At 47.5% G+C, this 25,786-nt stretch overlaps 1 protein-coding gene across 3 annotated transcripts in view; it reads left to right on the top strand.

Moving 5' to 3' along the window:
• The window catches only part of KCNB1 (potassium voltage-gated channel subfamily B member 1), a 103,794-nt gene extending 78,726 nt beyond the window's left edge, over positions 1-25,068 (top strand). For all 3 annotated transcript variants that reach the window (XM_074347417.1, XM_074347416.1, XM_074347418.1), the window contains one exon: positions 14,549-25,068. In XM_074347417.1, coding sequence (XP_074203518.1) covers positions 14,549-16,558 — 2,010 coding nt within the window. In that variant the 3' untranslated portion in view covers positions 16,559-25,068. The remainder of the gene's footprint in view (positions 1-14,548) is intronic.
• Positions 25,069-25,786: the final 718 nt, after the last annotated feature.

Below are 25,786 nucleotides of genomic sequence, written 5' to 3'. Positions count from 1 at the left end.
TCCCTGGAAACCTTGGGCTGCAGCCAGGACCCTCAGATGGCAATTCTGGAGGGAGTGGGATCCTCAGGAGTTTTGTTTAAACACTTACATCCTGGCAGCTGGTTCACTTTATTTGCCAACTCCTAAGCCTTGATTCCCACTCCTGCCAGACCCCAACACAGTTTGGAGGTTTCCAAATGGAATCCGGAATCTGACCAGCAGCTTGGAGTTCCACATGGTGTATCTCTTCCAGTCCTCTACTCTGCCATTCCTTGGTCTGTGGGGGAAGGGAACTGGCATTTATTGAGGTCCTCTTAAATATGCCAGGCACCTTCTGTGTTATATCTCAGTGTGGTTCACCCACTTTCTAGCTGGTTGATCCTGGGCAAGTCACTTACCCTCTATGAATCTTAATTACCTTGCCTATTAAATGAAGATAAGAATTTTGTCAGTTTTTATGTGCAAGGGTCAGAAACCCAAATCAAAAAAGAGGACTAATTGGTCTATATTATTGGAAAGTCCAGAGATAATGGCTTCAGAAATGGCTGTATCCAGGTGCTCATGTAGTGTCATCAGAAACCTGCATTCATCTCTTGGTATGGAGTCCCTCTCCATTGGGCAGATTCTTTCTGGGGAGCCAAAGATTATTCTTCGTCCCCAGTGGGTTGACATCCTGTCAACTCGGCAGTCTCTGATGAAAGAGAGTACCTCTTTCCCAGTAATTCCAGAAAAAGTCCCAGGACGAAGCTTGATTGGCCAGTTTGAGTCATGCCCACACTGCTAAACCAATCACTGTGTGTCCAGGGGGATAGATTACCCTAACTGGTAAGCTTGAGTCTCATTCTTACCCGTGGGACAGGGGAACAGGGTCAGCTTCACTCAATACACAGGAGTCGAGGAGAATTGATTCCCTACCCTCACCACCCCCCAAAATACTAAACAGTCCAGAACATCAGTAACTATAAAAACTACAAAAACACCTGCCTCCTGGGAACTTGTGAGAATTAAATGAGATAATATGCTGTGCCTGGCCCTTAATGAATGCTCAATTAACAGCTTGCCCTTTATCTTCTCCCTCGTGGACCCCTGAATACCCCTCTGACCCAGTGTGCCCACCCCAGAGTTAGGCAGACCTGAGTTCAATCCTAATTCTGCTGTGTGACTCTGGACAAATTATTTAGCTGCTCCAAGCCTCAGATTGGTCCTCTGAAAAGTGGAGGTGATAAGACATACCTTCTGGGGTGGTTGTGAGTAAAGGCCTTGAGTGAGTAAATGGCACGCAGTAGGCGCTCAGCAGGTAGTGGCTTTCACTCTTGCCAGCCTTCTGTCTCTGTGGGCGCCCGCCCCAGCCGAACTAGGTTGACTGTCGTTCTCTACCTCCAAGCCTTTGCACATGAGGCTACCTCCACCCAAACACCTCCTGCTCCCACCTCTGCCTGATGGAACCCATCTCGGCCCTCAAAGCCCAGCCCCAGTGATTCCTGCTCCGTGAAGCCTCACCTCTCTGTGCTTCGGTTTTCCCAACCACAAAACAGGGATGATGAGAGTAGGGTTGACACAAGGAGTAAGTGAGACTGCCCGTGTAAAGCAGTTGGCACAGTGCCTGGCACGGTGAGTCATCAGTAAATACTAGCTGTTATTATTACGTCATTATTATTTGACTTGAGCTGCTAATTCAAGCTTGTGTTTCCCCATGGTGCCTCACACAGGGCGAACACTCAATAAAATTTGTTGCATTAGGGTGTCTAGTTGGGGCCATAGCTTCTAAACCCACCCATCCACCCACCCAACAACCATCCACTCATATATCCGTTCATTCGTTTGTTCATTCATTCATTTACTGCACCAGTATTTGTTGAGTGCCAACTCCATACCAGGCTCTGTGCTGGGCAGTGGGGATCCAGGCTTGCAAAATAGACATGGTCCCTGCCTTCATAGTGCCAACCTGGGGAAGTGGGGAAGCAGAAAATAAATGAGTGAGCAAATGAATAAACAAGATGACTGCAGATGGTGGCAAATCACCAATGACATAAAACAGTGTGGCGAAATTGAGTGGGGAGTTTATTTTGAATCGGGTTGTCAGGGGCAGCCTCTCTAAGGAAGAAATGTGAAGGATAAGAAAGAGCCAGCCATAGAGAAATCTAGAGGGAGGGCATTTCAGGAAGAGGGAAAACAGCAAGTGCAAAGGTCCTGAGGCAGGAATGATCTTGGCATGTTGAAGAGCAGATAAATGGCCAGTGTTGCTAGAGGAGAGTGATTGCGTGGGAGAGAGCAGAGGAGAAGAGATCTGAGGCCAACACGGGTGAGATCAGACAGGGCCTTGTAAGCGCCAAGAGGCTGGATCTCACTTTGAATGCAATAGGAAGCCATTGGAGGGCTTCCTATTGAAAGAAAAGGAGTGACAAGACCTAGTTTCTACCTTAAAAAGACTGCTATGACAGGGGCAATAAAAGAGTTGAGTAGCACATCAGAAGGGCATTTAATTCAGTCTGGGAAAAGTTGAAAAGGGTATTTTGAGGAGGTGACATTTCTGCTGAGTCCTAAAAGAAGTGAGAAAGCAAGCTGTGTGTGAGAGAGAGGGAGTGGGGAAAGGGCTCTCCAGGCCCAAGGAGCCCCAGATGAGAAGGTGCTGCGGGCTCTGTTGACTCCCTTTTATAACAGGAAAATAAGAAGCTACCGGAGTCCAGAGAAGGAAGATGTTAAAAAAAAAAAAAATGATGACACATGTTAAGATGGTAAGGCAGACTTCAGTCAGGACCATCAACAAGCAGGGGACCACTGCAGTGGAATTTTACAGTCAGAGAGAGAGATTGGGCTCAACTCTGAATACAGCATGAGCAAGTGGGAATTTACAGCAAAGGAGCAGGGTGGGGGTCAGTGGATGGAAAATTATTAAGAGGAAACATCAGGGATACCGGGGATTCAGGCTAAATAGACCTGATAGGATTCTTGGCTGAATATCTAGGGGGCTCTTCAGGGACACAGGGATGATCGTCTTTATTTTCCAGAGCAGGTCCTTAGTGGGGCATCAAGAAGGGAGTCAGAGGAAGACTGCTGCTAATAATAGTAATAATAATCATAGCATGTTCTACACTTAGTGTGTGTAGCCTGGAAGCCCTCTAACATCCACTATTACCTCTCTCACCTCATTTCCTCTTACTCTCCCTTTCACTCACCCTACTTTAACCACACTGGCCCAAACGTTCCCACCCCAGGGCCTTTGCACTTACTGTTCCCTCTTCCTGGAATGCCTTTCCCACTGATGGTCACATGGCAGCTCCTCCTTACTATTCAGGTCTCAACTCCAATGTCATTTCCACAAAGAGCCCCTCCCTGACCACTTCAGCTAAAGTAAATCCATCTCACAGTCACTCTCTTTCCCACTGGCCCACTTCACTTTTTCATAGCAATTATCACCACCCGAAATTATCCAGTTGCCTTGTTACTGTTTGCTCTGTATCCCTTCCCTCTACAAGATGCTAGGCTCTACACAAGCTCGGGTTTTTGCCTGACTTGTTCACTGCTCTATTTCTAGGGCCTAAAAGGTTACCTGGTACATGAATAAGTGAATGAAAGAATGAGGTCAATCTTAATAAAAACCTGACCATGTAGGTATAATTATTCCCGTCTTATAGATGAGGAAACTGAGAATCAGAGAGATGAAGTTCCCTATGTAAGTTTATATAGCTGTGTAAGGGATACACAGGGAACCCTGTCCAAATGCAGGGTCTCACTGACTCCATCCTTTCATTTGGCCTCCCTTCAATGAATAATAATAATAGCTAATTGTAACAGCTCCCACCTTAGAATAGTCTTATATCGAGCTGAAGTCTTCCTCTCAGGTTTAAAACAAATGAGCAGCTAACATTCACTGAGACCTTACTGTGTGCCAGCCAGGCAAAATCTCAGTGAATCCTCAGTGAAGCAGGAACCATGGATGTCTCCATTGCAGAGATGAGGAAATTGAAACTCAGATAGGTTAACTAACATGCCCAAGGTCTTACAGCTGGAAAATCAAGAAGCTGGGATTAAAATGCAGGTCTAGGTTCTTAACTAATACATTCTGGTGCCTCTGTCTAGTTCATTCATTCATTGCTTTACTCACTTATGCTGCCTTCTTCCCCTGTGTGATGAGTGAATGAAGACAGTGTTTACTGTAAAAAAGAGTGGATGAAAATCTTTATTACAGAGCCTCCCTGATCATCATTATCTTACGAGATTATCATTGGTTTTAACCTCACGTTGTTACTGTTGAAGGACTCATACCAGAAGTGTCAGTTTAGCTATTGTCTTGACGCTCGCCTGGGCTTGCATTATTAATACTGTCTCCAAGCTGTTTTTCTTTGCAAGGATCTTTGTAAGCCATTTATCTTTGTCTGCAAGGACTAGTTTGGCTAAAACCAGAGGATAGAGCCTGTGCTCCAACTCAACCAGACAAATTAGTCAGAATACCCTAGATTATGCTGCAGTAGCATACAGACACACAATCTCATGACTATATATGTCCAAGTTTATTTCTGACTTGTAATTTCCACTAAGGACCTCGTAATAACCCAGCACAGCTCTCTTCCAAGTGGTGATTCGAGGATCTAGTAGCTCTAGTCTCTCAGCATGAGACTTCCATTCCTGCAGGAACAGACCCTAGGTGGATATTTCATGGAAAAGATCAGAGATGTGAAGACGCTTGCCTAAGGAGGCCCAGCCAGAATTAGAAAGTAGGTCTCTCAACTACCCACACATCCATTTTACCTCAATAGAAATCTCTATTGAGACTAAACTGCTACATGAAAAAGAACTATTGTTAAGCCACCCAGATGCCTCTTTCTAAATGTATATTGGGCATTAACCAACAGATCTGGCTGTTGTTAAGAATGACCACTCATGGAGCTATCAGTCTGACATTAGCCAGAGTGGTACCCAATCCCAGCATCCAGACTAACACATCTAGCTTCTTTCAGCAACCCCAGCCACCTCGGCCAAGCTCTCAGAGACCACCCTTCCCGCTCTCCATCCTTCCAGCCTTGGGGGCAAGGGGGCCGGTTTGTGGTTCAGCAGAACCTGTGGAGACTGTCCTTGCCTGACATCTCCTGTGCTCCTTGTTTTTAATTCAGTACACTGCTCTCTGCAGGAGGATGGACCGATGCCATTCATCACTGTTAAGACTGACAGTCCGTTCCTCAGCTCCTCATGCCCTCGGCGAATATCGGGAATTGGTGATCAATCACTCAGGCAGGAAGGACATTGCCTCACGTTTCTCCCCATCACCTCCTCCCCTGGAGGGACCAGAGTCAAGTTCCCACCTCCCTTAGAGGCATTGTTCTCAGATGGGCAGGACGTTATAACCAGCTTCCAGAATTCCTGCTTTGGCAAAGCTCATGGGAACTTCATTGACCTGTTAGGAAGAGGGTACCCAACCTAGAGCTTGTAGGGAGGAGTCAGGTCACGTCGGAGAGATGGTTCAAGTGAGGGCATATTTTAAAAACCATAACCCAGACCCCAGATGCTGGGATAAGAAAGATCTTCAGTGTTTTTCTTTTTTCTTTCTTTAAAAAAAAGGGGGGGGGTTCAGAGTCTAGTAGACATGGTTTAAAACCTGCCTCTACCACTTCCCTAATGGTTGCTTTGGATATTGTCTTTCTAAGCCTCAGTTTTCCCAATTACAAAATAGGGGGGAAGGGAACACAGCATAACCTGCAGGTTGTTTTCAGGATAAAATGACATCCTTTGTTCCATAAACATGTATTGAGCACCTACTGGTTGCTCTGAGGATTCAAGTTTGAGAAAATTGAGACACAACCCCTATCCCCTGGTTGCTTACATTGGAGAGAGGTGGACATTATTGTAAAACTGCAACTTAGTCGCATTATGAGGAGAAGGACATGGTGCTATTAGAACCTGCAATTGGGGATGTGACCTGGTCAAGGAAGGCTTCTCTGAGGAGGGGATGCCTGAGCTGAGATAAGAAGGATGAGTAGGAGTTAACCAAGCAGGGTGGAGGAAAAAGCATTTGAGGCAGAAGGAATGGCATGGGCAGAGTCCTTGTGGCAAGAAGGATTGTAGAGACTATGAGGAACCAAAGGAAGGCTAATGTGCCTGAAATGAGACAGCAAAGGGCAGCGTGGAGCCAGACGAGGCTGGAGAGCTGGACAGGGTATGGACTAAGCAACTGTCACCATGAGACCCCAAAATACAGTGGCTTAGAGAGAGAGAGAGAGAGAGAGATTATGAGATATTATGAGGTAGACCAGAAGTTGGCAAACTTTTTCCGTAAAGGGCTAGTCTGGTGCTGGGATTAGCTTCCATCTTGGATCTGAGATAGTTGTCCCAGCTCTGCCCATGACATCCGGCTCCCAGCCAGCAAAAAAAAAAAAAAGAGGAAAAAGAGAGAGGACAAGCATCATTTTTGCTCACATTCCATTGCCCAGGCTTAGTCCCAGGGCCACATCTAACTGCAGAGGAAGCTGGAAAATGTCGTCTTCGTTCTGGGTAGCCCTTGGTCCAGCTAAAACCCTGTTACAACGGAAGAAGGGAAGAGTAGATGTTGGGGACATCTAGTGGTCTTCGCCATAATGGGCCAGAGTGGCTTTGGGGAAACTAGAAAGAAGTCTGTTTGCAGTGGCCTAATGGGAAGCGACAGTGGCTTGGGTTAGGGTAGGGCTTAGCAGAGGGAGAGAACAGAACAGATCCAAAGACAGCTGTGAGCCAGAATGGACAACACTTGAGATGGTTTGGATATGAAGGCAAAGGATGGGGTTGGATATGGCAAACGTGACCCCTAGGTTCCTGGCTTATGCAAGTAGATGCAGATCTTGTCTGGAAAGTTCTTCACATACGGTAGCAGATCAGTAAGTGTTGCTGTCTTCAGTATCACAGCAGTGGGTCCGGGCTGGCAAACCCAACCCCTACAGACACCCGACAGATTTTAAAAAGGGGTGAAGGGGCCTGTGGCACACTGGGAGGGCCTTGCCCGGTCTGAAGCAGCAGCTGTTCCTTAGCACCGGCGAGTGGTTGCCATCAGGAATGCAGGCTGAATGTAGACACAGCATCTGATGATCCAAGGGAATCTGAAAATCTAGATTTTTATGTGAAATTTCCTAACTCTGAAACTTGGGAAAATAAAAATAAATTTCTCAGTCTCAAGACCTCTGGTTATAACGCCTGGGACACCCCGAGCAGTGCAAGTGCGCCCCGTTTCCACCTTTGTGACTCGGTTGCCCTCTCATGGTGAAGGCCCCTGTTGCCGGGCTCACCCTGAGGCCTTCATCCTCTTGTCCAAGCACAGGATCCCTGGGTTCCTTTGTGCCCATGAGTACCCCCTGCAGGCTTCTGACTCCAATTTCTCACCAACTCTCACCAGAGGCCCCTACCTGTAGGAGAGGGAGTCAAAACCATCAGCCTGCTCCCAATCCCCTTAATCGGATCTGAGCCAGTGACCCTTCTGATTAAAACTCCCCATCTGTAATCCCCCCGTAAAGCTGGGGAAGCGGAAGTACCATAAAAGGAGCGAAAGGTTTGATGGTCCAGAAGCCACCACCTCCTGCGTCCTTGAAAAGGAGACACCCAGACCTGAGCTGGAGTCCCAGATCTGTCCCTTGCAAGTTGTGTGGCCCTGGAAAAGTCACTTCATTCTCTGAGCCTCCATTTCATTCTTTGGCTTGTTCATTCATTTATTAACTATTTAGAGAGTGGCTGCTCTGCGCCAGGCACTTTTTCAGGAGCTGGGGGTACAGCAGTGCAAGAAAACCCAGCCTGGGCCCTCTTGGAGCTGACGTTCTATTGCAGGACACAGAGGAGAAAATTCCAACTTAGCAAGGTCAGTGCTGTAACAGGAGGAGCCCAGAGGCTGTGAGAGTCCGGAGGATGATATTCTCAGCCCAGACCTGGGGGTCAGAGAGGGCTCGCTGGAGCAAGTGGCCCCTGAGCCGAGGACTGAACTGGCAGTAGGAATCAGCCAGGAGAAGGGAAGAGGAAGGGCACTCCAGGCAGGGAGAACAGCATTGGCGAGGATCTGGAGGTGTGAGGAAGCATGGCGGTGCGCCTTGGGAATTGTAAGTGGCTTTGCTAGGATTCAGTATGGATTATGCAGTGGGAATTGGAGGAAATGATCTGGAGAGAAAAGGAAGGTGGTCTTAATATAAAATCCAAATCTAATTATGCTTCCTGCCTCTCTGACCTCATCTCCTCCCACTGTCCCCCTTGCTCACGCAGCCCCACTCACACTGAGCTTCCTTCTGTTGCTTAATATGCCAAGCTCATTCCCACCCCAGGGCCTTTGCACATGCCATGCTTTTACCTGGAATGCTCAGATCTTTGAATGACACACTCCTTACCTTCAAGTCTCAGAACCAGGGCATCTCCTGTGAAAGGCCTGCTCTGACCACCCAACCTCCTGTGGACACCTCCAGTGCTTCTCTACTGATGCTGCTGGTTTGTTTTTCTCAATAACACTCTCTGACATCATCTTGCTCCTTTATTGGTTTATGGGGTTTTTTTTTGTCTGCCTTCCCCTACCAGCTCCTTAAGGCCATCTACATCCCCAACCACTAGCATAGCATTTAGTAAGTGCTCAGTAAATATACGCCAGCTAAATGCAGAGGAATCGGAACTTTATCCAAGAACATGAGGAACCACTGCAGGGTTTACAGCAGGGCTGTGGCTTGCTCAGATTTCTGCTTCTCTCCTGTGGCCCATCAGTGTGGCTGAGAGGATTAAAGGCAATGGGATACTCTTTAAGGAAAGCAACTTTTTATATGACTTTACTGAGGCTTATTTTTACATAGCATATAATTCACCCATAGTCCAGGGAGCAATCTAATGATTTTTTAGTCAATTTGCCAAGTTGTGCAACCATCACCTTAAATCAGTTTTAGAACATCGTCATCATCCCAATGAGCTCCCTCATGTCCATTCACTGTTAATCCCTATCTCCACACCGGCAAACACTAACCTGCTTTCTGTCTCTATAGAGGTGCCTTTTCTGGACATTTCATATAAATGGAATCACATGCTGTGTGGCCTTTTGTGTCTGGCTTCTTTCACTCAGCATAATGTTTTTAAGATTCATCCCCATTACAGCATGTATCAGTATTTCATTCCTTTTTATGGCTGAATAATACTGCTTTGTAGGCTAGACCATAGTTTATCCATCGCTTAATGGGCATTCAGGTTGATTTCACTTTTTGGCTCTTGGAAGTAATGCTGCTGTGAAACAGGTGTATGTATGAGAGCAGTTTGCAGGACCTGAGCACTTGGTGGAGCTCAGCTCGCCAGAGCTTCTGGCATCACTATACAGACCTGACCCCCGATGCGTTGTATGACCGTAGACTAGCCCCTTCCCTTCTCTGCTTGAGTCTCCCATCTTTCCAGAGAGGAGTCTGGGCCCTTTTCTGTACAGACGTTCTGTGCCTTGTCCACATTCCTGGAAGAGCAGGGGAGTGTGCGGAGCAAATGATAAACAGTCTGTTTATTGCTGGAGCCAAAGGTAGGCATCCTGTGATCAACCACCAGAGCCAACAGCTTTTTTTAGGATGAGAAGGGCCTGGCTCCAGCACTCTTGAGTCCCACTCTGGGTACTCCTACCTGCTAATCTTGTCTCTGAGAGGGCCAAAGACCCCTCATACATTTGGTGCAGACAAGTGGGCTGCAGGATTCAGAACCTCCTCGCAAGGAGGGAATTTGGGGACAGACCTGAGTCCCGGTCCTGGTTCCTGCCTCTGCTCTCTGGGTTCCTGGAGTCCTGCCCAAACCCAATTGGGTTCAGATCCCAGGAAAGCAAGGCTGGAAATGCAGAGGTCTGGTCAGGGGTTTAAGCTGGGCCCGGGAGGACTCAGTGCTGGCTGGTCCCCCATCCCTGGGACCCATCCCAGAGACCAGATTAACACTGTTCACTTGGGTTCAAGACTGTTTAGAAGATACCTGCTGCCTTAACCAGGCAATGACCACAGACCTAGTTCTGGGCCTCCAAAAGCAACCAGTCCAGAGGCTGGGGGTAAGCGTGACAATAAGTTACCCAAATAGCAATGTGATAATATAATATATATTTAATGGCTATTAAGTGGTAAGTGCTCAATTACTTTCATCTCCATTTTAGAGATAAAGAAATGGAGGCTCAGAGAGGGGAAGTGATTTGCCCATGGCCACACAGCCAGAGGGGAGTAACAGCACTAGTCCTCAAACCCAAGTCCAACCAGCTTATAAATAAGTATAAGGCTGGAAAATAATAAAAGCAATACAAGTTGATCTAAGGGCCTTGTGAATGCATTGAATTCTCTTTGCAGCCTTGCCCAGACCACCAACCCCCATCTTAAAGTTGAGGAAACTGAGGCTCTTATGTTCAGAAGCTCCCCAGCCAGGAAGTGGACCCCTGACCCTAAGGGCTTCAGTGGGTCTGGAAGAGAAAGAAATGTAAGAGGGGAGGGTCAGAGGAGACCCTCACAGCAGATTAGCACACGTGCTATTTGATGTGAGCTTGCACCAGGAAGGGAAGGAGCCCCTGCCACACTCTGACCCTCCCAACCCAACCCTGAGCAGCGGACATCCCCAGTCCAGGATGCAGTGAGGGTTCTGCCCCATTTTCTTCTCTCCTAAGCATCCTCAGGCTGAGAGGAGGGGAGGGGAGAGCATATTCTTAGGTACAAAGGCGGTGCCCGCCTTAGAATAACAGCGCTAAGGACTGACAATAACTGGGTGCATAATTCATGCGTCTGTCAGCAGACATCAATTACGTGGGCCTTCCCTGGAGTTGTCTGAGGGTTAGAAACTGGAGCTGGCATCCCCTGCCAGCCTCTGGGGGAACCGAGACATCCCCGCTCTTAAAGGAACAGACTCCTCGGAGTCCACTCCTCCTGCAGCCTCACCTCCAGGCCAGGAGTCAGAAACTGCAGCAGCTCCATTGGGAGGCTCAGCCCAAAATCCTGGCTGGCTGCCCTGTGAGGTCAGACCCACTACTCTGTGCCTAGGTCTGTGCTAACAGCTGTATATACACAGCTTCCTTTCCCCTATTCCACAGCGTCTGAGGGGCTGACCACTGGTATGTCCTAGGGTTTCTCAACCTTGGTACTATTAATATTTGGGGCCTGATAATTCTCCATTGTGGGGGCTGTCCTGTGCATTACAGGATATTTAACAGCATCCCTGGCTGCTACCCACCAGCTCCGAGAAGCACTCCTCCCCCAAGTCATGACAACCAAAAATTTCTGCAGAATTTGCCAAATGTCCTCTGGCGAGGAGGGGGGTCAAAATCATCCCCCGTGAAGAACCACTAGAAGATCCCCATTTGACAAATAAGGAAACTGGAGGCAAGGAAAGTTTCAGTGCTCCAGGACTCCCAGCCAATAAATGGCAGAGCTGGATTCCGACTCCAGGACCCACACTCTTAACCTCGATGCAGGAGTTCCCAAGTGTGCTGCCAGAATGTTTTATTCCAACAGTCACCTATTTACTTTAATGAATATTTGATACAGATATCCCTAGCATGCAAAATCAGCAGTTTAAAAACAAATATTATTTCTCAGGACAAGGCTAAAATAAAACAAAGAAGGTGAGGAGTTTTTTTTTTTCAATCTTAAGGAAAGTGTAGCAGAACACACAATATGATGTCAAAACCGAGCAAAATGAAACAATAATTTATTTAGGGACACATACATTTGTATTAAAAACTATACAGAAAAGAACAGGGATGAGGAAAAATTCCGATTTCTCTCAGGCATGGTGAAGGACACACACATACTGTTACACGTTCTGTTTTTTGATGGTGGGTTCAGAGGTATTCATTTGAGTATGGTTCATAAATATATAAAAATTAGATCTGCTTTTGAACATGTGATGTATGTCATTTTAGAAAGTTACAAAATTTTGCTTTTTCAAAGAGTGCAAATCAAGAAATTGAAGCTCAAAAGCTTTTTGTTTTGTTTTTGTTTAAAGATATGGGACATGTCGGACACAGCTATAGCAAAAAGTTCAGGAATTTGGTAGAACAGCTGAGGTTGGGGAAATGCTTTCATCTTCCAAGCTGGCCTAGAAAACACCAGAGCTCTCTTGCTACCTGCAGTAGCCCCAGCACCTTGCAAAATACCTCACACATAGCAAATCATTAATAAACAGTAGCCGGATTGAAAACTGAATCCTGTCTGGCCCTTCCACTTGTGCTCCGTGAACTTGAGCCACAGCCAACAAACACAGTGGGAGGAGCCACCCTAGGCTAGGTGCTGGGGGTGCAGAGGTGAATCTCAGAACCCATCCCTGTCCCCCCAAAGCTCACAGATTCTGGGCAGGAATGAACACACACACACACACACACACACACACACACCCCTACCCCTGTAATAGGCTATGTGTGATAAATACCCACAAGGCATGGCAAAATGATGAAGGAGACCAGACGATGGAGTGGCTGGCCCCTCCAGAAATGACCTCTGCTGGGAGGGGCCATGTGGGCTGGGTTTTAAAGGATGAATTGGAGTTCACTGGACAGAGAGGAAGAAACACAGACCTGCAGAATTGACCAATAGTGTGTGGTTGGAGAAACGTGACGTTTAGGAACCTGTGGCCTGAGAGGCCAAAGAGAGGGGTCAGAGTCACAATGCAGAGGGACTTGGCAACCACGAGTCCTGACTGAGGATTCATTGCAGGGGACAGGAACCTCCTCCCATGCTCACCCAAGCAGCAGCGGTGTTCACTTCCAGGATACAGCAGGCAGTTTCAGAACAAGGACTAGAAGCGAAGACTAGCCAGCTGCTCAGAAGCTGAGTGGTCTGGGCAGAAGGGTGGTGTGGACTGAGATATTTCCTCCATGATGATAGCTGACACTTATTAGACATTCACTAGGTGCTGCTGGAAGCTGTCCTAAGTGCTTTGCATGTGTTAACACATTTAATCTTCACAGCAGCTCTCTGAGGTAAAGACTGTTATCACCCCATTTTGCAGAAGAAGAAACTGAGGCTTAGGTTAAATACCTGGCTCAAGGTAAGGAAGTGGCAGTTGAGACTTAAACCCTAAACAGCTTGACACCGGAGCCCAAGCTCCTAACTGTGGCTCTCTACACCCTTTTTCAAACCTCCTGTGTCCTCACTACTCCTCTCTGCCTCTTCCCTTTAATCTCTGACTTCTCGCAAAGGTTCGGCTTTCTCTGATTTTTATGGCTTTTCTGTTCCCCTACAACTTGGGAGACAAGTTGCTTGAGGCTTGGGCTTATCATGAAGCTGCTTTAGGCCTAGATTGTACTTGACTGTTTAATTCAGAGGCTCTCCATCCCATAATCCACTCACTCCTGGATCCCTGAACTCAGATTTTCCACAGTAGGCTGGTTCAGCTCAGCCTGGATTTTCTGTCCACCTCTGGGCCAGTCAGCGGTACCCAGGATCAAAGGATACAAGCATGGAGACCAGACCAGCCCTTGAGCAGGGGCAGCAAAAACAGAGGGGCAAGTCTATCAGAAGAGTGGACAGCTTTTGGGGGAGTTGGGGAGGAAGGCTGTTAGATTAATTTAGGAGTTAAATTTTTTTCCTGAAGAATCCTACAGATTTATTACATAAGAGAGTGATGTGATTGAATTTATATTTTTGAAGAAAAGACCCCAGAGCAATTTATCATATCTGCTTGCATTTCTGCATAAGCTGTAACTGGCTAGAGTTCCATTAATTCCAGCAAACATCCAGTGAGCCCTTTCTCTGGGCCAGACCCTCCTCTTGATCCGTGATCCTCAGCCTCAAAAATTCGTAGTCCTAATCAGGTGTTAATAACATGAGACCAGGATGTCTATGCCTCCCTGGAAATAACCTGCAAAACCATGTGTATTTAGCCAAAATGTCTGTAGCTTTCATCTCATTTCTAACACAGCTTTAAGAGCTCATGTACTGGGGTCAGACAGACCTGGGTTAAAATCCTGGCTCTGCAACCTAGTGGCTTCATAAGCCTAAGTTTCCTCATCTGTTCGTTGGTGGCACGATACTTAATGGAGTTGTTGTAAGAACGAAATGAAGTACTGCAGGGAAAGTGACAAACACACTACCAAGTATACCATGAACACTCGATAAAGGTTAACTATTGTTGTGATCATTAATAACGTGTCGTGAGAGCAGTACCCCATCCCATAATAGTTATGAACCACTGGTCTAGATCATGAGACAGCAAACTATGGCTTGCAGGTCAAATTCAATCCACTGCCTGTTGTTGTAAATAAAGTTTTACTGAAACAGCCACACTCACTCATTTCTACATTATCTAAGGCTGCTTTCATGCTACAGCTACAGAGTTAAGTGGTTGCCAACAAGGAATTCATGGGCTTCAAAGTCTAAATATTTACTATCTGGCCCTTGATGGAAAAAGTTTGCTGACTCCTGGGCTTGATGATTAGTTTTATATCGTTTTAATTCTCTGCATCTGGTTTTCACATCTGTATGCTAAATGGATTTGAATAAATAATCTTTTTAGCTCAAACATCCAGTCATTAAGTGATTAATGCGATATGAAAATGCTCTTGAGTGTTGAGAAGCGTCCTGTAGACCGAGAGTGTTAGGATGACCATCCCATTGGTGGCTGATAACTAAATCCCACTCTCTTTTCCTCGCAGATCCTTGCCATCATTTCCATCATGTTCATCGTCCTCTCCACCATTGCCCTGTCACTCAACACGTTGCCCGAGCTGCAGAGCCTTGACGAGTTTGGCCAGACCACAGACAACCCCCAGCTGGCCCACGTGGAGGCCGTGTGCATTGCATGGTTCACCATGGAGTACCTGCTGCGGTTCCTTTCTTCACCCAAAAAGTGGAAGTTCTTCAAGGGCCCACTCAACGCTATTGACTTGTTGGCCATCCTGCCATACTATGTCACCATCTTCCTCACTGAATCCAACAAGAGCGTGCTACAGTTTCAGAACGTCCGCCGCGTGGTCCAGATCTTCCGCATCATGCGTATTCTCCGCATTCTGAAGCTTGCACGCCATTCCACTGGCCTCCAGTCCTTGGGCTTCACCCTGCGGAGGAGCTACAACGAGCTAGGTTTGCTCATCCTCTTCCTCGCTATGGGCATTATGATCTTCTCCAGCCTCGTCTTCTTTGCCGAGAAGGATGAGGATGACACAAAGTTCAAAAGCATCCCAGCCTCTTTCTGGTGGGCCACCATCACCATGACAACTGTTGGGTATGGAGACATCTACCCCAAGACTCTCCTGGGAAAAATTGTGGGGGGTCTCTGCTGCATCGCAGGAGTCTTGGTGATTGCTCTTCCCATCCCCATTATTGTCAATAACTTCTCTGAGTTCTACAAGGAGCAGAAGAGGCAGGAGAAAGCAATCAAGCGGAGAGAGGCTCTGGAGAGAGCCAAGAGGAATGGCAGCATCGTATCCATGAACATGAAGGATGCATTCCCCCGGAGCATTGAGATGATGGACATTGTGGTTGAGAAAAATGGAGACAATATGGGTCAGAAAGAAAAAGTGCAAGATAATCACTTGTCTCCCAATAAATGGAAATGGACAAAGAGGACACTGTCTGAAACCAGCTCAAGTAAGTCCTTTGAAACCAAGGAGCAGGGATCCCCTGAGAAGGCCAGATCATCTTCTAGCCCTCAGCACCTGAATGTTCAGCAGTTGGAAGACATGTACAATAAGATGGCCAAGACCCAATCTCAGCCCATACTCAATACGAAGGAGTCAGCAACACAGAGCAAACCAAAGGAAGAACTTGAAATGGAGAGTATCCCCAGCCCCGTGGCCCCTCTGCCCACTCGTACAGAGGGCGTTATTGACATGCGAAGCATGTCGAGCATTGATAGCTTCATTAGCTGTGCCACAGACTTCCCTGAAGCCACTAGATTCTCTCATAGCCCTTTGGCATCACTCCCCAGCAAGGCTGGGGGCAGCATGGCCCCTGAGGTAGGCTGGCGGGGAGCTCTGGGTGCCACTGGTGGTAGGTTTGTGGAGGCCAACCCCACCCCTGATGCCAGCCATCGCTCTGCTTTCTTCATCGAGAGCCCCAAGAGTTCCATGAAGACCACCAACCCCTTGAAGCTTCGAGCACTTAAAGTCAACTTCATGGAGGGTGATCCCAGTCCATTAGTCCCCGTTCTGGGGATGTACCATGACCCTCTTAGGAACCGGGGGGGCGCTGCAGCAGCTGTTGCTGGACTGGAGTGTGCCACACTCTTGGACAGGCCTGTGCTGAGTCCAGAGTCCTCCATCTACACCACAGCAAGTGCTAGGACCCCACCCCGGTCGCCCGAGAAACACACAGCAATAGCATTCAACTTCGAAGCAGGTGTCCACCAGTACATTGACGCGGACACAGATGATGAGGGGCAAGTGCTCTACAGTGTGGACTCCAGCCCTCCCAAGAGCCTCCATGGGAGCACCAGTCCCAAGTTCAGTGTTGGGATGAGATCAGAGAAGAACCACTTTGAAAGCTCCCCCTTACCCTCCTCCCCTAAGTTCTTAAGGCAGAACTGTATTTACTCTACAGAAGCATTGACTGGAAAAGCTCCCAGTGGTCAGGAAAAGTGCAAACTTGAGAACCACATCTCCCCCGACGTCCGCGTGTTGCCGGGGGGAGGAGCCCATGGAAGCACACAGGATCAGAGCATCTGAACCACCCCACATGGAGGAGAGACTTGTGGCAAGGTCCAAAGAGGAGTGCTGTTCAGCTTACCTGCTGCAGAACTCTTACCTGCTGCATGAACTCTGAAACAGAAAGGCTCTGCAAAGCCCCCAGAAAGAGAGACTCCAGAGAAAGCTCCCTTAAAATCTTGAGAGCCGGAGAAGGTCCATCAGAATGAAGTTGGCCAAGCCATAGGGTATGGCGCCTCCTTGTAATGATTCCACTGCCCTCTTTGGAAGATGACAAGAGCAGAACTCATAGCCACCACTTCCACATTCTAGACATAACCAAGGCCACCTACTCCCCATCCTTCTCTCGTGGCTCTCCATCACAGCCTCTGAGGGCATCATCTCCATCCCTCCTGGCTTCAGCTGGAGAAGCACGCTGGAACAAGTGGCTGGTGTTAAAAGAGTGGGTTGACCAATCTGGTTTCGGGTGTTGCCTGGCCACCTCTAGGAACTTCTGTCCATCACCTCCTGGATGGATCCCATGGTTAGAAGGCTAAAGGGAATTGCTCGTGACGTGGGGAAAGCTGCACTGTAAGCCACAGTCCCAGCACAAAACCCTTACTCAAATGTCTTCGTTGACTTCAGTATTCCGTAGTACCTGAGATTTTATTTTGAGATATCATCAGGGTGAGTTGCACCACTTGTACTCAATTCTAATTGCCCCCACTGGCAATCTGGGAAGGGTTCAGAACGCGGGCACTCAGCCAACAGTATGAACTCTGAGTACTGCTTTAGGGTTGTAGAATGAAAATGCTTTCTGTACATCGCTAGTGTAGACTCAAAAGATATGCCAGTGTCAAATATGCAACAGAATAGCTTATTCAAAGAGACTGTATGTTACCGAAGAACAGAATAAAAATCTGATTTTTTTATCCTGAAAAAAAAAATGAAAGAAAAAAAATCCCCAATTAAAATGCCCAGTTCAGACTTTTGAACATACTTCCTGCTGAGGCAGGGAAAGCATTTACTATAATAGAAATTCTTTTTTGTTTCCTGTGGTATTCAAGTTTTTAAAAAGTCAAAATAAAAAGCACTTTATGTTTTTCAAATAGGTTTCTACCAGGGACAGTGTCAACATCTTGCACTTTAAAACAAGCACGATTTCCCATGGGCCAGTCACTGGGACTCTAGTTGGGTTTTCGCTACACGCGTGTGTCCAGCCACGGTGGGTGATACTGTGCTGGTATTGCTGTCTGCCAAGTCAAAGTCTGTGGGCTCCTTCCCTGCCCCCCTGAAGCTTCCCCTTAACCCTCTTGCATCAGGAAGGGTACTTGGCCCTTGCGTGGGGCCTCCTAAAGTCACGTGTGCAGGAAACATGAACATCTCGGAAGAACGAAGTAGACAGTTGGGCACTGGGTGTTTTACTCTGTTCTCTTTCTTGTCAACCAGCTGTTGGTGTGTTTTCAGTGTCACTGTCTGTACTAAAAGCTCAGCTCTCCTTTCTGCAGCCATCAATGCAGCCAGTACAGACAAAAGCAATAAGTATTCGTGTGCATTGTGAGCAGTTCTGGTCTATTTCTTGGTGTTGGTCCTCCTGTCCTAGTTTGATGACCTGGCATCGGTCTGCCTGATTTTAGTCCAAACAGCATGGTGGTGTTGGCCATTCCTCGGTTCAGTAACATTGGGTGGAGCCACTGGTTAGCACAATGCCATGCTGTTGGCCATCTGTCAGTAAAGATGACACGTTATTGATCTGCTTGTGTTTAGTATGTCATTCTGTTAATACAGTGTTGATGGATGATGTCCCAAGTACAATAGTGTAGCTCTGCCGGTCCTCAATACAGTGCCAGGCATACGTCGTCCTGATGGAACAAAACGTGGGTTGCCTGTCCTTCATAGAATACGTTGTTGTTCTGCCTGTTAGTCCAATGGCACAATTCACCTGTCAGTACACAAACACCACGGAGTCGTTCTGCCTGCCTTCTGCACAGTGGCCTGAGGTTGGGCCACCTGTCACAGGTATGATGACATGGGGTCATTCCACTGCCCTTAAAAATGCATGTTCTCTGCTGCATATGTAACCCGGTTCATATTGCTTCTCAGCGTCTCCAAGGACTGTAGGTCCCTCCAAGAGGGTGCAGTCCTGTTTTTTGCTGCGATAACAAAGTATCTGGACTCTGAAAGTACCTTCAGTATGCTCTCGCAGCAAATGTACAGGAGTTTAAGGGGCAGGGAGTGTGAGGGCTTCCTGTGTCAGCGGCACACCGGAGAGAGGAGGCAGCAAGGCTCCCTGGGTGCTTGGCTGAGCACACAGAACGAGCTGGGGGCCTACGGGGGAATGGCCGCGGCACAGTCCTCCCCGGGCCACCTCACGTGTCTCTGTTTCCATTACCATTTGCGTCCGCCATCAGCACAAACGTGAAAATTCAGGGAAAACAAACAAATGCTTTTTGATAAAAGTAAATAGTTGTGATTTCCGATTCAGATATTTTTAGAGCTGATGCTACCTGTAAACATTAATAATAATAATACTAATAAATAATATAGTCTATTTTACATATCAGGAAAGTGAACATGTTTAAATACAGCCATATCTATAGCGAGAAGGAACTTACCACCCCTTCTTCAAATCGAGGCATTTCATTTGCTGATTGAAGCAGTCAAGAAGTGTACAGATTGGAAATGATTTCTTTCTTTTTTTTAAAAACTAATAACCAATTGGTGCAACTCTCCTTGTAACCAAAGGCCCTTTCTGCCTTGTGTGGTCATGCAGGACCTAGCCCTTTCCTCCTCGTGTATTTTGTCTGAACTTACAGTAGCATTTTACTGAGTCACTTTTGAAGGATGAATTCAGAAGTATTAAGAACCTACCTTTTCAGGCTTCATAGCCAGAGTCCTATAGAGTTCTTATAGAAACAGAATAATTGAAACTCAGCATATACTATGCTTAGAAAGTACTGCGTTTTGTTTTGGGTTTTCCTTTTACTTGTGGATGTATTGTAGGAACATAGCTTTTACCCTGTGCCGATTCAAAATAAGAGTATTGTAAGTTTTCGCAGGCCCCCACCTGCCAAAAAGGAACATACCCAGGTTTTTAATATGTGTACCCCCTACCTGTACCTGCACGTGCACTGGGAAATCTACCTGAGAGTCTCCACTGAGAAGCTAACCCTGATAGACAAGTGCTGACGGAGGAGAGAAAAGCAATGGTTTGGAGGCAAATATTGCTTTAACTTGGTGGTCCAGGTCCCACCCATTCCTGAACCAACGAAAGTGGAGGGGAAAAAAAAAGTCAACCCGAAGAAATGAATCTAGAGACTGGAGGCGGATGGCTGCCTGGTCCTTTTGGCAAATTCAGTAAAACTTGTCAAGAACCCCGCCAAACTCCCACCATTATCAGAAAGGGCTAGGGACCAGGTGGCTGCGTGTCCTGATCACGTAGGGGACCGGCTACGACCAGCGGAGAGAGGTGGGCAAGCTCTGGGGGAATCCGTTTATTCACCTTTTTACCTTGGGGTAAAGAAAAACCACGGGACTTTGGTGCAGTAGATTTCTCAGTGCCTTCTTTAGGAATTTTTTCTTAAGCACACTTAACGGGGAAAGAAAAAAGAGGGAAGAACATTTGTTCCCTGATGGCCCTTTCTCTAAAAGCATTGGGGATCAAGAAGGAAGAAGATGGCGGTGGGGAAACAGCAAAATCCCGAGGAGGCCGCTTCCCTTCAGCCCACCTGGCTTGCCCGCTGAGAACTGCTGGCGATACAGACTTTTTCACAGTGATTCCCAACCTCTTCTCCACCACGTCTTAGTAACTGTAAGCCTCATCCCTGCCCTTTCTCCTGGTAAGATCCACGTTTCTACGGATGGAAAAACAGAACCGTATTCTCTTCTGTAAAACTGTGATGTATTGTTGATGTTTGTAACTATTGTATATTTCTGTCTTGCTCCAAGTCCTCGCTGGAGTGTGTAGTTCATGGGCAGGGGGAAGTTTTTTAAAGCCAGGTTTCTCTCCCTCTCTCTCCCCTTTCCTCATTTCTCTGCCAACTTGGTTCAAGTAACATAACCCCAGACTTCAGCCTCCAGTCAAGTAACTTTGAATCCAGTAAGAGCACTGCAAAATGTCTCTAGGACATGATCCTTTGGGAAAGGACTTTGTCTACGGCTGTGGCTGCAAAGTTGGCAGGAGGAAAAAGGGGGCTCCTCTGACTCCCCCAGCAGGACAGTAGAGAGCCTCCAGCCCTGAGCTGAAACATCCTCGCCTCCCACTGCTTATATGACAGCAATCAAATGCTTTCACTCCACCCGGGCAACCCAGACCAGCTCTGGCCACACCCAGAAATAAGAGTTACCTCTGCATTTTCTGTTGCCATTTTTCTGGCTCTAGAAGTATCTGATGCGTGACTGACTACATCATAGGACATCCAAGTATCTCAAAGTAGTCTATTTTTCTGTTCAGATGAAATATATATATATATATATATATATGTATGTATTTTTAGCAAATTTATAATAGGGCCATTGAGTCTAATTTCTTTTGTAATACAGAATAACATCTTAGGAGTTTTATTGTTGGTCATTATCGCAGCTGATATCTTCCGGTCTTTTTCACTTCCTCCCATTGCCCCTTGGGCTGTTTTGTTTTTTTTTTTTCTTCCTTTTGATTCTGATTTTCCAGAGGTGGGGAAAGACTTTGGGGTCTGACTTCCTCAGGCAGGCATTTCCTGACACAAGGCCTAGAATCTGTTGACCTGTTACTTTACTCATTCTGTCTGTTCTATTTATTGTTCTTAAGAATCCAGAGCACAGATGCAGGAGTGAGATCAGGGGGAGCAGGGATACAGATGGCCCTCAAAATCAGGATGGGATGTGGGCTGGTTTAGCTCATCCCCCACACCCTTCTTGGAATCTCAAGGGGCTGAGTTTTCTCATTCCCAGAGATCTTGGAATCTAAAATCTCATGCAAGAAAAACTCCCTCTGGCATTTCTGAAATTCAGAACGACCCCTCCTGGCTGCCTGTCTCCACGTCCTGTGCCCTAGTCCCCTGGAACATCAATTGGATCTGAAGGTCAGAGCACTTCCAGGTTCTTGTAAAACTCAGAGAAAATTATCAGTTCTTCATTTCAATCCATTTCCAACAGCCTCACTAAAAACCAGTGGCCAGACAAGCTTGCAGCCAAATCCTGAGAAGATGTGTCCCCAGAATCTGCCGTCTCATCTCCCCTTCCCTTTCCAGCTGCCTGGCTCCATAGAACCAGAGATTCGTGGTGAGGACAGTCGTATTTTTCCAGCTTCCACCTATCCAGGCCTTGGAGAGTGTCTGGATTGTCCTGATATTTAATTCCCCACTGGACAGGTTCCAGGCCTCAGATGGGCAGAGGATGTCTCGTGAAGTAAGATCTTCCACAGAAAGAGATTCTCCATCCATCAGCTCATGCAGGAAGATGAAGAAAGCCCAGATAATCTCTAACTTGCATCTGTCCATTTTCATATCCCACCTGCCTCGCCGTCAGCTTCAGGGCTCTGGCCTCTGCCCTGGTCAGAGATCTGAGCCAAATGAGGACCCCCAGATGGCGGTGAGCCACCCCCACTGGGTTTGCCAGGTTTGATGCCCAGAGAAGCAAACACCCTTGCCTGTGGCCGCTTTCATCTAGAAAGAGGTCACAGAGTTTGAGTTTCCATCCACTGTCCCTGATACTGTCTTCATCAAGAATTTCTCCTGAACTTTCCAAAATGCCACCTTGAAGAAAGGAATTTGGAAGGGGCTCTGTTAATTGGGTGGCCCCTCGTCTTCACTGCTAACTCTTAACTCTCCATTCATCCCTACAAAGATCCTGGAAAGATCTGAAGTTCTGGCAGGGATGAAGTGCAGTGGGGCAGTTCACCTAAAGAAGAGACCACCCGCACACAGGCTGGCTGCACGCAAGTCTCTGAGAGGCTCTCCTGCATGAAAGGGACGGGGTGGTCAGTTTGACTCAAATTAAGGAAGCACTTCTAATAGGAGGCTACCTAACCATGGACCTTGATGCGTGTCGGGTAATGAGCTCCCCGACACCACAGGTGTTTAAAGAGAGGCTAGTTGATGTGCAGAATGGATGTTGCTGAGGGACCCTAGCACTGCATGCCAACTGGGCTGAACATCTGGGGAAGCTCTTCTCTACCACCGCACACCCCACCCCTTTGGTACATGTGTGCGCGCGTGTGCATGGTTTGAACATCTGAGCACAGGCTCAAGCCACTGGGGCAAATGTGGGGAGCACAGTTAGCAGAAATTCAAATTCTAGCTTTCTGAGGGGGTGTCAGGAAGGGAAGGGGCAGCAGGATCCTCTCTCTGATCTTCTCTGCTCCCCATCCTGGACAATTTTAACGACCCCGTCTGTCGCCTATCCAACTCATCCCCAGTGTCCTAACAGGGACCATGCTGTGTGGGATGCAGCTCATCCCCCCTTCCCCCAGGCCAGCCAAGGAGCAACCCCCATCTCTAGCCGGCCTTCTCACGGTGCTTCAGCCCTTCTGCCCAGACCCTGTGCCCTCGTAGGCCTCAGGCTTTCTGTACAAGAGACAATTATCTTTTACCCACTCGCCAGCTGCCTAATGAACAAACTGGCCAGGCAATAGCAAATGGCAAAAATCCCCAAAGGGCTTTTTTTTTCTGGCCAATAAAACAGGAAATCCCATTCAAGATCCTTGAAAAGTCCCCACCCAGTGAAGTAAGTCCAGAAGGGCCAAAAGAGAGAGACGGCGGTAATCCAGTTTTACGGCAAAACCAGGCATCGGCTCCCTCTGGATAGAATGCCCACTCGCCCACATCCGTAGCCCCTTCCCACGTGAGTCTGGACACTGCATTCCTCCAAAGAGAGCATTTGACAAAAGAGATTTTAAAGTTCCGCCTACTTGTGTATGGTGGCTTGGAGGAGGCGGGGCTTCATCCTCGAGTGACCCTGAGTCCAGGCAGTCTCAGGTTGCTTCATTATAGGATGAGGCAGGGCAAAGGGTTTGGATGGATAGTCTGAGCAACTGTCTCCCTCTCAAACCAAAATGGAACAAAAATCCAGTTTCCAAGATCCCTCTCTGAGGCTCTGACCTCCAAGAATAACTCGAGTTAGTGGCTGCGAAGACCTGACAACTCTGGAAAATGGAGAAAACTTCCAATTCTGTCCCATTAGGATGCTCTCAAGGGTCATGCATGGATCCCCGCATACTTCCCGCCTCCCTAAGCTAATCCAGGTTTGGAAAACAAGGAGGGAAGCACAGGAGAAGATGGGGTTTGGACTTCACAGGATGGCTCAGGCCCCCTGGTCCTCACGAGGGCTTTGGGGTCTCTCTCAGATAAGCCTGACATCTGAGCTCAGGGCGCCTGGGGGTGGGGTGGAGAATGACCCGCAGCTGCTGGGCTGGGCCGCTGGCCCCTTTGCTTTCCAGGCCTGTCCTGGCTTTAATCCAAGATCAAGGAACTCAGGGTCATCTCCCAAATTAATGACTTTGGCACATAGTGGTCACCCAACCTGTGTTGGGTTTGTTTGGTTTTTTTGTTTTGTTTTGTTTTTTTTTGAGTGAATGTGTAAATGATTGACTTCTGAATGGATGAGTGAATGTGTGAGTGGATAGAGAATTCATTCATTCTCACCTGCTTGATGTATTGCTAACTGGGAAGGAAGGAGAAATGGGAAGCCCCTCCCATTGAAGCCTGTAAGCCTCACCAATGCCATCTGTTCTTTGACTCAATTGGGGGCCACGATGACGGCCAAATTTGACCCTTTTCTGCCCGAAGGGCCTTCTCAGAGCTATACATCCAGGGGCCTGTGGGGCAGCCCCAGTCTCCTTCCAGCTTGCCTGCCCCGCCTTTTCAGCCTCATGTTGTAGTTTAGCTCACACGTAGCCCATGGGAGACCACAGGGTGGCTTTCCAATAGGCTAAGCCAAGGGTCCAAGGTAAGGGTTTCCCCTGGTCTGGGACTTGCTAGGGGCAGGAATGTGGGAGCTGATATCTGGAAACTGGATTGCATTCCCTGAGCCATGGGAGTCCAGCTGGAAAAGAGAGCCAGCCTGTCCTCCAGCTTTTAGAGCCAAAGGGTCTTCCTTTTTTCTGAGCCCAATAACCACCGTGGTAGCATGCGCCCCAATCCCATCAGCTAAGACCCTCTGTCTCTCCTAGGAACCATGGGGAGAGGTTGAGGCTTTTCTGCCAGCAAAGCCATTCTGATTGCCCCACCCATAATGGGGGCCAAGCCAATCACATTAGCCATAAATGACCAATGTCCTTAGCCGCTCTTTTCTTAGGGTCGTGTTCGTGGGTCCTGTTCATCTCCGGTCATTTGACGTCTCTAGTCCTTCCTGTAAAGCTGAAAATGAGCATCACACACACACACACACACACACATTCATGAGGAAACCAAACAACAAAAAACCCAGTGTCTTTTTCTGCATGTGATGAGATGGAATTGTGACCTCCAGCTGCTGTCCTGTCTTGTAAAATACGTCCATATGTTTAAGAATTTCTAAGCAAATGGTCCCTTAATGAGTCTGCAGAGTTCAATAAAAAGGTATGGAGAAAACAAGCTTGGTGGACTTGGTTTATTTTCTGGAGGGCACAGAGACATGAGGGTGTGAAGATCTGTAAGAGAGGCTGAACTTAGGAGCCTGGAGACCTGAAGGGGCAGCGCTAACTGTTTCTCTTCTTTCGAAAGAGAGGAGGCATGAAAATATAACTGATTTGTTATCCCAATATGTAAGCAGTGGTAACCCAACCCATGCTGTGTTCATGAGGCCCCAATTCCAGTCATCTGTCTCTCATGTCAACCATGCCTAGGTATTCCTGGCTTTGCTTCCTCATAAAAATGTCTCACAATACAAGTTGTAAGCTCAAATGCCTACAGGAGCCACACAGGTAACATAAATGAGTAAAGCAACCTAGCTAAGAGGAATAAGGGAGTGGTGGTGAGTGTGGCGAAGATTGTACTCTCTGTCTAAAGGAGTGAACTCTGTTCATCTCAGGCTGGTGATCACCACACAGGGATGTAGGCCTGGCAATGTCAGATCTTCAGATCTTTTCAGAGAAGTCAGAAATCTTGATTTTTATGGGAAATATCCCAACATTTTAGTGTTAACTAGTCCTAATTTTTCCCCCCTTTGGTCTTCTTCCCCTTCGGTAGTAGCCAAATGAAAACATCTGTGAACAGGCTACCCTGCTCTTAAGTTGCCCTTTTGTGACCTCCAACATGATTGACAGGGCTTGATGATTTCTCTATCAGTTATCTATTGCTGTGTAACAAATTA

The sequence above is a fragment of the Camelus bactrianus genome, chromosome 19, assembly GCF_048773025.1.
Source record: "Camelus bactrianus isolate YW-2024 breed Bactrian camel chromosome 19, ASM4877302v1, whole genome shotgun sequence".
Taxonomy (NCBI): Eukaryota; Metazoa; Chordata; class Mammalia; order Artiodactyla; family Camelidae; genus Camelus; species Camelus bactrianus.
This window is presented reverse-complemented; position numbering and strand designations above follow the sequence as displayed.